Source organism: Canis lupus, chromosome 5 (assembly GCF_011100685.1).
Source record: "Canis lupus familiaris isolate Mischka breed German Shepherd chromosome 5, alternate assembly UU_Cfam_GSD_1.0, whole genome shotgun sequence".
Taxonomy (NCBI): domain Eukaryota; kingdom Metazoa; phylum Chordata; class Mammalia; order Carnivora; family Canidae; genus Canis; species Canis lupus.
In genome coordinates this window covers 57,013,073-57,026,321 of record NC_049226.1, presented here as the reverse complement: position 1 = coordinate 57,026,321, position 13,249 = coordinate 57,013,073, and the positions used below count along the sequence as shown (strand labels likewise).

Genomic DNA, 13,249 nt, shown 5'->3' with positions numbered 1-13,249 from the left:
CCAGCAGTAGCGCTTCCGGGTCGGGCCGTGACCCGGGTTTTACACGGGCGCCGCGGGGCACCCTGGGTGACGAGCCCGCCCCCGCCCGTCCTGAACTACGGCGTCGACGTCCGCCAGAACGCTGACGGATAGGTCGCGCAGCCAATCGCGGCGAGGTAGCGCCGGGCGGCCCGCAGGTCGAGCCAATGACGCGCGGAGGGGCGGGGCGGCCGTGGCCGTGGAGCGTCGCGAGGAGCCGCCCTGCCGGGAAGAAGCCCGAAGGGGAGTCGGCGGTACAAAATGGCGGCGGCGGCGGCGACGGTCGCGGCTGGGGCTCCCGGGCCGGCGGCCCCCGCGGCAGCGGCCTGCACCCCGGGCTCGGGGAGCGCAGGTCCCGGGGCGCAGGGGATGCTGATCGGGGACCGGCTGTATTCCGGGGTGCTCATCACCTTGGAGAACTGCCTCCTGCCCGACGACAAGCTCCGCTTCACGCCGTCCATGTCTAGCGGCCTCGACACCGACACGGAGACCGACCTCCGCGTGGTGGGCTGCGAGCTCATCCAGGCGGCCGGCATCCTGCTCCGCCTGCCGCAGGTGAGGGCGCGGCCACGAGCCACGGGCCGAGGTAACCGCCGCGCCGGCGCTGTGGAGGCGGCCGGACCCTTTGTTGGCGGCGGGCGGCCGACGCCGTTCTCGGGAGGCTGGGTGGGCGGCGGGGCCGCGGGGCCCCGGTGGCTTGCCAGCGTGCGCGCCAGCGTCTCCGTTCGTCGCACGGAGCGAGAGGCTTCACCGCGAAGCTTTTACAAGCGACGGAACATTTCTTTCCAGGTGGCCATGGCTACCGGGCAGGTGCTGTTCCAGCGGTTCTTCTACACCAAGTCTTTTGTGAAGCATTCCATGGAGGTAATGGCTCTGTCGTGTCGGGGAGGGGCAGCGGCGTGGTGGTGCGGGGTGGCGTGCTGTCCTTGAGTGCCTGCGCTCAGAGTGCTCTCGCCGCGGCGGCCCTTTATGCGAGGCCCTGCTCTGCGCCCGTCGCTCTCTTTGAGTCGTCGGAGGCCGGTATGATGGGAAGGGACACATCTATGTGTTGACATGCTTGCATTTCAGCACGTGTCAATGGCTTGTGTTCACCTGGCCTCCAAGATAGAGGAGGCCCCGAGACGGATACGGGATGTCATCAACGTTTTTCATCGCCTTCGGCATCTGAGAGAGAAAAAGTGAGTCTTTGTCAGAGCTGTTGTAAATATCGGTCGCCTTGTTCTGTGGTTAAGTTTCACTAACGTTTCTGAAACAAAACTAAGGGTTTGAGCTGTTAAACTTGTGTACAGGAGAGGCCTGCTGCCCAGGAGGTACCCCGCAGATGCCGTTCGATGAGTGAAGGAACCCCAGTAAAAAGGGCAGGGCACCGTGGGTACGGTTTTATGAACATTGGTCTCCCTGTTTGCTAATGCCTGTCTCCGAATGTTCTAGAGTTGGATTCACAACTTCCACACCATTGACATTTTAGGCTGTATGATTCTTCATTGTGAGGACTGTTTTGTGCATTGTAGGATGGTTAACAGTACCCTGGTCTCTGAACTGGATGTTAACGGTTCATCTCTCAGTTGTGACAGCCAGAAATGTCTCCAGACTTGGCCCGGAGATAGCAAATTGCTCCTGGTTGAGAACCACTGTCTAGACAACCCAAACTTTATACTCCTCAAGGTCATGGAAGCCTTTTGGAAAATAGAGTTTTAGGCTGTTTAAATATCCTACATTGTTGGTACTGTGGTTTTCCGTTCACTTATAACAGATACATTTGTGTCTTGAGTCAGGTAAAGTGAGATTAGTACTTGTATGATGAGATCGTGAAATCTTATGCTCTGTGTTTGTTGCTTGTAAGGAAAAGTATTGAAAATGGATAATCAAGTTAGCTCTGGGGTTTTAGGAAGATTCTCTGGTTAAAGGAAACAAAGTGAACTAGCTACAGCTATATTATATTTACAGTGGATTTTCACCATTTGGAGGTAATTGGGATTCGAAAGACATCGTTTTATTTGACCCTTATGTAGACATGTGCTTTGTCTGTGTAGGAAACCTGTGCCTCTACTGTTGGATCAAGATTATGTTAATTTAAAGAATCAGATTATAAAAGCAGAAAGACGAGTTCTCAAAGAGCTGGGTTTCTGTGTCCACGTGAAGCACCCTCACAAGGTGGGTATGTGGCCCAGCTGCCACGGGAGCCCACCTGACTGCTCCGTTCTCACCAAGATTGAAAATTCTGAAGAGGATTAAATGTGTTCCTGACTTGGTTTTCCAATTTATATCTAAAGTCTGAAAGTTTCTTACTTGTTAATTGCCTTTATACTACCTGTTAATTTTACTAGTATGTTTTCAAGAGCTTTGGAAACGGAATCTTTTGAGTTTGAGCTTTCAAAAATAGTGATGAATTTGTAAAAATGAGATCTGTCAGTTTCTGTTTTTTTTCCTCAACAACTAATTTTCTAAAGTTGCTGTTTTCTTTAGTGGGGGAATTAGAAGGATTCTGAACCCTTTATTTCTAAATTAACTAAAGCAGCTTTGCAGCACATGACAGTTGAGGATGGCTCCTATATAGTACCATGGGAACTTTTAATGCGACACACATAAATTTTTTTTTTAAAGAAAAGATTGCAATTTGCGTCTTTGCTTTTATTTGTTTTTTATTGGTGAATTTCTTCGTATTATTTTCTCTCTTGCTTGTTTGACTTTCTGACATCAAATCAAATTCTTGATAAGTTAACATAGATTTTAGAGCTTTTTAAAAATTTGCTGAAGTATTTTTACACCATATTTTGTGTAAGGTGGTGACTAGGGTACAGAGATGTTTAAGACAAGCTAATCTCACTGATGGAAACTATGTCGAAGATGAGAATGAGCATCTGCCTTGTGATGGCCATGAAAAGTGCGGCTGCCTTTGCTGTGAGTGCAGCCTGGTCCTCACATGCTTTTGTGGTGCCTGGGTTGGAAAGCAGGTAGTGGGGCCTGTCAGCAAAAACTCCCCTCCAGCTGAGCTGTGCACCAGGCATATGACCAGGAGTCACCTCTGGGATCTAGCATGAGGCTCATATTTACTGCATGGACGCTCTCAAGATCTGAATTTTGGGTTCTCGAGGTTTTTGGTAATAACTACCTGACCTGTATCTTCCAGATAATCGTTATGTACCTTCAGGTGTTAGAGTGTGAGCGTAACCAGCACCTGGTCCAGACCTCATGGTGAGTTGACCTTCCTTGCTTGTTTTATGAGACCAGCAAGGGCAGTGCAGGAATATGTTGATTTGAGGCACTTGGGCAGTGGGTAGTCAGTCCCATGACTTGGTTGTGGGCTTGAGTTGTCTGAGTGCCCAGTGTTCCTGCAGTGTAAATTCTAACCAGCCTCCCAAAGTATCAGCCACTAGTATAACGGTAAGGTGGCCCATACCCTCCCCCGACCTTCCAGGAGAGCATTCACTGGGCTTCCCTTTGGAGACTGTTGACTTGGCATATCGGGATCTTTCCCACAGGTGCCAACGTCGATGTAGTGACTTTATTATCTTCTTTGAAGTTGCTTCTAACTGCTTCTTATTACAATCCTGTGGGAGAAGGAGGGTTAGGGTAAAGTTTTTCTGGGGACCAGTATTAACAATGCATATGTTAGAAATGAAGCCTAAAGTAATAGTCAGTGCTGGGTACTTTGTGAATTTTTTCCCACGGAGTTAAGTCTGTAAGGGTCATATTTTTGCTGCCTGAATTGTCTGGTGCTATGCCATATCTAATAGAGAACCTATTTTGACTTTTCTTTTCTGTACTCTTTCAATCAAAGGGTAGCCTCTGAGGGTAAGTGACTAAGACTTCTCCTCTACTGTCCAAGCGCTTTGGTGCAGGGACAGCGGCCGTCCTCAGCCAATCCAGTGCAGGCTCTCCACCGAAGGCTGGCTCTAGATGGTGGTATGCGCACGATAGTATAGTGCTGGCCGACTGCTGCTGTGGTTCTCTGACGGTTGTGCTTCTTGTTAATCCTCTGTCGTGCTTTGGTAATTGTATTGATTAGAGTTAACTGTCTTGACTTGAAATTTGTCCCTTTAAAACTGCTGTACCTGTGCAATAAAGATGCAGTACCTTTCTCTTAAAAAAATTTCTATGGAAAGCTGTAAGAATTGGCTGATGGGAATTCAGACTTCAGTGTGGGATTATGGCATTATTCCTGGAAGTCCTAAAGTTGCTCTTTTCAGCAGCTAAGTGTTGATACATTCTAGTAAAAGGTGTGCATCTTTAAATTATTTCATGGACACTTTTTATATTGTAACTTAGATAAGCAATAAGTTTAAATATACATCTCAAGGAATTCATTTGTTTTGTTTTTAGGATTTAAAAGTTAATAGATTAATGTTATTACTATTTGAGTATTGAATATTAGAACCAAAAAAGTTACTGATGCTTATGTTTATGAAGTGTTTGAACTGTTCACTTGCAATGCTCTGAGACCTACGGCCTTGGTGCCATTATGTAGGTTTTTTTCCTTGATTATCTCTTGATGCCTGGAGCAAGAACTTCCAGAGCCAGGTGCCCCTAGCTGGCATATGTTGAATATATCACTGAGAAGTCTGAGTGGGTTTGTGTATCACCTTCTCCAGGGTTTAGGGCAAAGTTACCAGGGTTGGGGTGGGGGTTTATCAAATCACACAGCCGACTTGGCTACCCTGTGGGTGTGGCCTGACTCTAAGGGTTGCCATAGTGGGGTATGTTAGGAGCAACAAATGTATGCTCTGTTTGACTGTTTTCTCATGGAATTAATGTGTTGTTTTTGCAATAATGATGAAATTAATATGAGATCTGATTTTGGTCTGTTAAATCTTAGACATGTTTTTAAAGGAAAATGTTGAAAACGTAGCCAATTTTAAAATCCTTAAGCTTTTTAAACATGCAAATGTTTTGTATTTTTATATCTTCTAAAGTAATGTTTTAAATGTATTGATTATGATGAAACTTGTAGTGTTTTATTGCTTTTGTCTGATTTTATGAATGTTCATTTTAAGACTCGTTATTGAAATGGGACAATTTGGAAACCGTTCTTTGATAAACCTGAGAAGAGGACTTCCCTTTGGGCATTGAGCCTTCCTCTGCATGATGTCCCCATGCGCCCGAGGGTGTTTTCCCTTTCCAAGTGGACTCATGGAAGGAGAAGGGCCAAGCCCTGAGCGCCTCTTCAAGGAAAAGAGATGCAAGAGGACGGCTTGTCTCAGAAGAGCCCTCGCAGGCTGCCTGCTCAGCCCATTCATTTGAGTTTGCATGTTTCTCTGCACTATGGATTTTGAGCATTTAGATATTCATCAAGTACATTTCAACCACTACAGTAGACATTTTCTCTCTGAGGCATTGTGCTTTGCACGAGAACAGCCAGAAGTTGAGGGAAAAGTAAAGTTAAAGTCGGTTCTCTTTCATAGCAACATGTGTTGTCTGACATTCAGCCAGCTTTTTAGATTTTTTTTCCAGTAAATTCCCTGTTTTCCTGTCCTGTATTCGCAAAAAGCAGTTAGAATGTCTCTCCAGGAATCCTGAGCCTCACAGGACTGTGTAGCTCTAAGCCTAGGAGTAGACTGCATAGAGTAGTGATCTTATCTAGATGACGTGCACGGGTATCCTGGGGGTGTCCGGGGCGTTGCAGTCTTTCCTGCATTTGGTTTTCAGGAATTACATGAATGACAGCCTACGCACAGATGTGTTCGTGAGGTTCCAGCCTGAGAGCATTGCCTGTGCTTGCATTTATCTTGCTGCCCGGACACTGGAGGTCAGTGTTGTGCCACCACAGGGGATCCTGGTCTGATTCTTTCTCCAGCCTTCAGTAAACTTCTATGTAGTGTTCTTCAGATTATGTGCATCAATGCCAATAAAAAGCCTGTTTCTGGGTGACCAGAAAGGCTTGTTTTTTATTGCCCGAAGAATCTTCGTGGCCATGAAAAAAAGTATTAAAGTGATGATATTTGTGTTTACAGATCCCTTTGCCCAATCGTCCCCATTGGTTTCTTTTGTTTGGAGCAACTGAAGAAGAAATTCAAGAAATCTGCTTAAAAATCCTTCAGCTTTATACTCGGAAAAAGGTTCTATGTTTTTTCATGTAACATATGCATTTGTGTTACCTAGAAGTACCTGGTTCTGAATCTTTTTGGATTTTGACTCCCACAGGTTGATCTGACACACCTTGAAAGTGAAGTAGAGAAGAGAAGGCATGCCATTGAAGAGGCCAAGGCACAAGCTAGAGGCCTGCTGCCTACTAGCACCCAGGCTCTGGACAATGCTTCAGGGTTCTCACCTGCCCCCAAGCTCGGTGAGCATGAGTGTAAGGATGTGGGGCCCTCCTTTCCTCCAGATTTCTCTTGGAATTGTGTGTCTGCTAGCCTGAGCACTCGGCAGGAACCACGGTCCCCAGCAGACATTTGTTGATCTGTGAAGTGAGGGGGCGCTCCTAAAGTTTTCGTTTTTATATTTTATTTTCAAGACTTAATTGATTTGAGAGTATGAGAGCATGTGCCATGAGGGGTGGCAGAGGGAGAGGGAGAGGCAGGCTCCCCAATGAGCAGGGAGCCTGACGTGGGGATTGATCCCAGGACCCTAGGATCATGACCAATTCGAAGGCAGATGCTTAACTGACTGAGGCACCTAGGCAGGCGCCCCAGGATTTTACTTTTAAGTAATCTTTACACCCAGTGTCAAGCTTGAACTTAAAAGCCTGAGATCAAGAATTGCATGCACCCCAACTGAGCCAGCCAGGCATACCTTATTTTTATATTTTCATTAGCAAGGGACGTGGACAGGCTTTCCAAAATCCTTTTTTTAATCCAGCCCACCTAATTAGCTTATTTTCTGATGAAAATTTTTATAAATCTGGGGTAGTAGATTATTTTGTTGGGTTGTAGCATGTCCCCAGTCCCTGAGAGAAAGCGAGGGAGACAGGTGGCTTATCTGTGTCTGTTGTCTTTTGGGTGCATGGTTAGGTTCTGAGTCCCAGGCCACGACCAGGGAGTCTCCTTACATCCCATATTAGTGGTGGTGTCTTGCTGTGCTAATATGTTTTCTATCACAACAGGTTCCTGATGGTCAGGTTTTTTTTTTTTTTTCCCTGATGGTCAGGTTTTAAACTTTCTGTATTTGGTCTAGCAGAATCCCCCAAAGAAGGGAAAGGAAACAAAGCTTCCCCGCTCTCTGTGAGAAACGCCAAGAGGAAAACGGATGGCGTGAAGAAGATCAAGGCTGACAGCCCAGTAAATGGGTGAGTACCCATGCATCCCAAGCAGGCCTTCAGGGTGGGCTACAGAGACTTCAAGCCTGTAACTGCTCCCACTGTGTTCTCAGCTTGCCAAAGGGGCGAGGGAGTCGAAGTCGGAGCGGCAGTCGTGAGCAGAGCTACTCAAGGTCCCCATCACGATCTGCTTCTCCTAAGAGGAGGTATGTGCTTGCTGCCCAGAGCTCCCCTGGTTGGGGGGTGGGGCTGCACCTGGCAAGGGGATGTTTTCCCCAGGGTGGCTGGTGATGTGGCTGCCGGAGGTGGTTGGGGTGAATGGTCACCTACTTGGTGGTGCTTGTCCTTCCTCACAGAAAAAGTGACAGTGGCTCCACGTCTGGTGGGTCCAAGTCTCAGAGCCGCTCACGGAGCAGGAGTGACTCCCCACCCGAGACAGGCACACAGAGGTGCTCCGTACAAGGGCTCCAAGGTGAGGAGCTACCGGAAGTCTAAGGACTGCAAGTACCCCACCCAGAAACCACACAAATCCCGGAGCCGGAGCTCCTCTCGCTCTCGAAGCCGCTCACGGGAGCGGGCAGATAATTCTGGGAAATATAAGAAAAAAAGTCATTACTATAGAGATCAGCGAAGGGAGCGTTCTCGGTCTTACGAGCGAACAGGTCATCGCTACGAGCGGGATCACCCTGGTCACAGCAGGCATCGGAGGTGAGGTGCTGGGCTCCCAGAGCGCTGCCCTCTGATCCTTGGTGTGCACACCAGGCAGGGCATGACTGCCTTGTGGTGTGTGACTCTTTTTGGAAATGGCTGTTAACTCTGGACCTCGTGATTTTGGAGATGGAATCAAGAGGCCGGCGAGGTGCCCTTTAGGCCGGCCTGGGCACGGTACACACCGGTGCCAGCACAGGGCCCACCTCAGCAGCCAGCCCTGTGGCAGCTGGATGTGGAAGCGGACACGTACATCCTAGTGGTGTGGCTTGGTGCTAATGACAGGCTGTGTCTTTACTCCCATACCAATACTCAATTACGTTAAACCAAGAAAATGACTTTTAGAACCTTTGCCTATATTAGGTTGTACTTCTGTACATATTTTGCAGTGTTTCACGATGAGAAAATGGCCTTAATAGCCCCTTATTCTCTATCCGCCCTGTAAATAAACATGTGTTTAATACAAGTTAAAGCTATATATGAAAACTCAGAACTTGAATTCTGTCAGCTTAAAACTTGTGTAGAGAATTCTGATTTTTAAAATGTGAAGGTATTTAGATCTGTGTTGAAAGTCGTATATTTTTATCTGTGCGATGCTGTGTGCAGGCCACCAGCTCCCAAATAGAGGTTTCCTATATATGCATTTTACGTGATTAAATAAACACAATTCTCTCTACTCAGGACATTCGGAAGGTTCAGAAATGTGTGGTTTGTTCTGCTTGCTCGTTCCTGTGCACGCCCTGTAGTCCCGGCTCTCGTCTCATTGAGTGCTGGACTGCTCTTCCACCGAGGCTCGTGATGAGCTTGAGCCATGTCTGCTGCCCGACAAACGCCACTTTCTGGGCCCTCACGGAGGGAGGGTCGGGGAAGGACAAAATGGTCCTGCAATCCTCTTAGTCCTGAAGGACAGCAAGTGTGGGTCGGGTAGGTGGCGGCTGGGAGGGCAGCTGGGGCGTGGGCCCCAGGAAAGGCGAGGGCGGTGGGTCCAGGGGGCTCACTCGTTCCGGTGACCTGCCGGTAAAATGCCCGGAGGGAGGGAGGGTGGAGGCCTTGCTGCTTGGGAATCCTAGCGACACCTCCTGGGAGGTCGGGGCGCCCGCAGTCAAGTCCCTGGGGCGGAGGTCCACTGTCCACGCCGACCTTAGCAAGACCGCTGGCGGGGTACATCCTGGGGAGCTACACCCGGGCTGCCTGCGGTCTTTGGGTGTCCTCCCGCTGGCACAGGAGAGGAGCTCTCGGCCTTCAAAAGCGCCATGTTCTCCATGCACCCCCGGCGCCTCCCGCGGGGCTCCTCTTGACCCTGGATATGGGATCCAGGCCGTTCGCTCACCAGCCGCTGTCGGCTCCCCGAGAACTCTTTCCGTCGCTGGGCCGACGCCACGTCCGCCTGCCTCGGATTGGTCGGTCGTGATGCGAGGCTTTACTGCACAGGCGCACAGGGCATCTTATGGGAAATGTAGTTTCCTCGCCGCCATAAGGGAGAGGCTGAGGCTGCGGGCTGTGGGCGGAGAGGGCCGTCCCTCTGGCCGGAAACCGCCGCTATCTGGGCCCGGCTGGACCTGCACCGCCGCGGAGTCGGACGCCGTGAGGGCGCCAGGGGGCGCTGGGAGGAGGGGGTCGCACGCGAGGCCGGGGGCCGGTTTGGGGAAGGACCGGAAGTGCCTGAAGTCGGCGCCGGAGTGGTCAGTGTCAGGTCCCCGGGCTAGGTGGGGGTAGGGTCTGCGGGAGACCGCGGCTGCGGGGCCGCTCGAGTGAGGCCGGGCTAGGACGGGGACCGCCGCCTCGGGGCCTGCAAGCCCTGACGGCCGTGCGCCCAAGGCGGGTCCCTGGGCGGGCGCCGAGGCTCGTGGGGGTCGGCTGCGGAGGCTCCAGGTGCAGTCAGAGCCGCGGCGGGACAAGGTGATGAGGGTGACGGGCAGGAACCCGGCCGCCCCGCGTAACCCCCCGCTCACCTACATTGCCTATATTGCAGCCCCTGGAGCGCCTGGGGTCCCCACAACCACGGACCATGCTCCTGGTGCGCCTGATCCCGCTGCTGAGGGCTGTTCCTCGGGCAGGTAAGGGACCCCGGGGTGTAGAGGCACCCTGCTTTAGGAATGTGGAGCGAGGAGTCCCTGCCCCCCCCTTCCCCCGCCCTCAACCTGCCCGTGCGTCCCACTGGAGGTGGGCCAGCCAACAACCAAGTAGCAAAAAGGGAAGGCCTGGGCTTGAGAACGGCAGCGTGAGTTCCTGCAGGGAACAAGGTGCGGGGCATCCCCCTCCGTGTGGACAGCGCTGCTCCCCAGCCGCGGTGGCTGGGCTCAGCCCTAGCATCGCTGCTTGGGTGGTAACTGTGCCTTTCCCTGTTCTGCAGGCTGCAGTCGGCCCTGGCCGGCCTCGGGGCTGCTGGGCAGGCGAGCCTGCAGGCCCTGCTACAGCACACAGCCAGCCCGCCCAAGTGGAGTTGCCTCCATCCCTGGGAAGAGGTTCCAGCTGGAGCTTGAGGAGATGCTGGTCCCTAGGAAGATGTCTATCAGCCCCCTGGAGAGCTGGCTGAGCGCCCACTACCTCCTACCCAGACTAGAGGCCAGGGCCCCAGGGACCCTGGCTCCATCCCAACTCTATGAGTGTCCGCCTAGCCAGGTGGGCCAGGGGGCTGAGAAGGGGATGGAGGAGGTCTGGGATGCTCCCCAGATGCAGTGCAAAAATGTGCTGAAGATTCGCCGGCGAAAGATGAACCATCACAAGTACCGTAAGCTAGTCAAGAGGACCCGGTTCCTGCGGCGGAAGGTCCGAGAAGGACGCCTAAGACGGAAGCAGGTAAGCGCGAGCCTTTCAACCTGGGATGGAAATGTGTGACTGTGCTACAGACCGACCAGTCCATTGTCCCTTCCTGTGCCCGCAGATCAAGTTCGAGAGAGACCTGAGGCGTATCTGGCTGAAGGCAGGCCTGAAGGAAGCCCCTGCAGGTTGGCAGACCCCCAAGATCTACCTGAAAGGCAAATGAATCTAGTGCTCCTCTCCCCTGACCTATTACTGCTGGCAACCCACTGTAATAAATGTTCTGGAACTCCTCTGTCCCTGACTGTCCTGTATCCCCTGCTGCCTAAGTGTCACCTGTCTTGGGATGGATGCTGGTGCCAACCTCCAGTTTCCTAGGAGACACAAGAGCCCCAGGATGCAGATAGGGATCCCTTCCCTGAGAAGACTCTTATTCTGGAGCTGAGCCCACAGGAGTGACAGGCTCCTCATTTACTAATATGATGTCAGAACAGCTGTAGACAGAGGCCCAGGCCCACTCTCATGTACTGTCTTCTACAGGAGGAGTCAGACTCTTAAGCCTCTGATGGCAGAAGCACCAGGGGACAGTGCTGGGGGCCTAGGGGGCCAGACTATGAGAGGGAACAGGGAGGGGGGCAGCAGTGCCCCACAGACCCAGACCTCAAATGGCTGCCTGAGATGTCCTGCTCAGCGAGGACTGGGGACCACTGGTCTCCTTTGGGTTCCTTGGCTTTTGCCCCCTCATGGGACCCTGGCTGGGGGCTGATAGGAAAGGATGGCTGGGAGGGTGTCCTCTGGCAGGTTCAGGGTTGGGGGTGGCTGAGAAACGAATGCTGTTTGTGGAATTGGAGGAGCCCTGGAGCATCTGTGTAGACCAGTGGATCTCCACATCCAGGCTTGGTGAGGGTGGGCTGCAAGCAGGGGAGCTTGGTCAGAGCCATGAACATGGTAGAGGCTGTTCTCCAGCCTCTGCCCTGCTTCCTGGTGGCAGAGTTAAAGGATAGGTCTGAGTCATCCCAGCATCCTGATGCTGGTACCTTTCCTGGATCCCCTCCACCCATAAGGGCAACACCACTTCTCCCCAGGCTGTGGGGATTTTCTGTCTTGTCACAGAAACATGTCTGGGAACAGGGTTGAGTTCTCTGCCAGTTAGGCAGGTCTTGGGGAGGCCTGCCACGTGGGCTACCCAGCAGTTTCTCTGGAATGGCACAGACTATGTTGCTCACCCCACGTTTCAGTGAGCCAGGCAGGCCCCTGCCCTGTGCATGGCAGCTAGCCAGCTGGGTAAGCAGGCTTCTACTCACTGGGCTGCACTGGGTCCCTTTCTGTCAGGGGACATAGCACACGGAGGGGCTGTGTATGATGGACAGTGAGGAGTGTGAAGCTGGCTATGATCTGGAGGAGACCTGATACCATGGAAGGTGCAGGCCTGCTTCCGCATGCAGCTGCTGAGGGCCAGCAGTTGGGCTCCCAGCAGCCCCTGTGGTGGGGGCTGGGAACCAGGACAGCCAGAGCACCCTGCCAGCCCAGTCACCTGAGAGGGCCCAAGGGCCCTGTTAGGCCCCCAGCTAGGGTCACAGGCATCCTTCCTGGGTTTTGGGTTTCCTCATTTGGGGGCGCGAGGGCAAAGGTGCCATGGTGCAGTGGTGAGGCCTCTTGAGGTGGAGGGGACTGTGCCCTGTTAGTACCAGGTCTGGCCTCTGCTCCGCCTGGCATCTCAGCCTGGCCTCTGCCTGCCAGTGGTGTCGGCAGCTGCTGGGTGGCTGCTCCCATATCTCCCAGCCATGTTGCATTGGCTGCTCCGTGGCTCCCTCCACCCTTCCCTGGTGGGTGAGAGGAGCAGTGGATGCTAAGTTGATCTGCTATCTGGAGATAAAGCTCTGTGAGCAGCTTGGCTGGGCTGTGATTCCAGGGGTGTGATGGGCTGGTCTGTGCAGGAAGCCACAGGTCCACACTCCTGGGAGCTGGCAGCTGGCACCAGCTGCTTCACCTGGGGTGAGTGCCAGCTGAGGGGTTGGGCTCCTGGCCACATGTGGAGACCTTGGTTGTCTCAGTTGGGGGTGGTCCCACTGACAACAGTGGACAGAGGCTAGGAATGCTGCTATAAATGCCCTACAACGCACAGGGCAGCTGACACCTGAGAATAGGTTGTCCCAGACATCAGTGATACTACGGTTGAGACCGCTGTTCCAGATGTCACTGATCCTGTGGGGTCAGGTCCTGAACTGGCCCAGACCCCACATCCTTGTCTCCCTGCTGCTGCCTGGGCTGCCTGTGTGCAGAGCTTGTCCTGCCTGTGGCTTGGATGTATTTGGGCCCCAACCACGACCTCAGGAGGCAATTTTGGTGTTTCTGTTTTTATCTCTGCAGTTCCTCCCAGGCTGTAAGAAACCACCCCTTCCCTCTTCTGTATGGGGCCTCCACCCTGCCCCCACCCAGGCTGTGGGATGTACAGCCCCTTCTCCCTGCTGGCCCCAGGCACCCCCCACAGTGAAAGGGCAGAGGCAGGAGGGGTGTGGCAGAGTGCCGCTCCTGGCATTGCCTAGGGCTTGGTTTCTGGCCAGAGGA

The 13,249-nt window shown here is 52.5% G+C and overlaps 2 protein-coding genes across 5 annotated transcripts; both read left to right on the top strand.

The window, feature by feature from the left end:
* The first annotated feature begins 264 nt into the window (after window positions 1-264).
* On the top strand, window positions 265-8,609 carry CCNL2 (cyclin L2). Its single transcript, XM_038537606.1, is given in 12 exon segments — window positions 265-573; window positions 808-882; window positions 1,087-1,196; window positions 2,052-2,172; window positions 3,149-3,213; window positions 5,665-5,764; window positions 5,970-6,074; window positions 6,160-6,301; window positions 7,132-7,243; window positions 7,327-7,419; window positions 7,570-7,642; window positions 7,644-8,609. Coding segments are annotated over 12 exon segments (1,572 nt in total). The 5' UTR covers window positions 265-279; the 3' UTR covers window positions 7,926-8,609.
* Window positions 8,610-9,378: 769 nt separating this feature from the next.
* On the top strand, window positions 9,379-10,980 carry AURKAIP1 (aurora kinase A interacting protein 1). Of its 4 annotated transcripts, none has more exons than XM_038537610.1 (4): window positions 9,379-9,505; window positions 9,894-9,978; window positions 10,275-10,720; window positions 10,806-10,980. In XM_038537610.1, exons 2-4 carry the CDS (start codon window positions 9,930-9,932, stop codon window positions 10,905-10,907), a joined length of 597 nt encoding a protein of 198 aa, XP_038393538.1. In that variant the 5' UTR covers window positions 9,379-9,505; window positions 9,894-9,929; the 3' UTR covers window positions 10,908-10,980. The 4 variants fall into 4 exon arrangements, with proteins under 4 accessions (XP_038393538.1, XP_038393540.1, XP_038393539.1 ...); XM_038537612.1 differs by having other exon boundaries at window positions 9,390-9,603; XM_038537611.1 differs by having other exon boundaries at window positions 9,479-9,609.
* The last annotated feature ends 2,269 nt before the right edge of the window (window positions 10,981-13,249 follow it).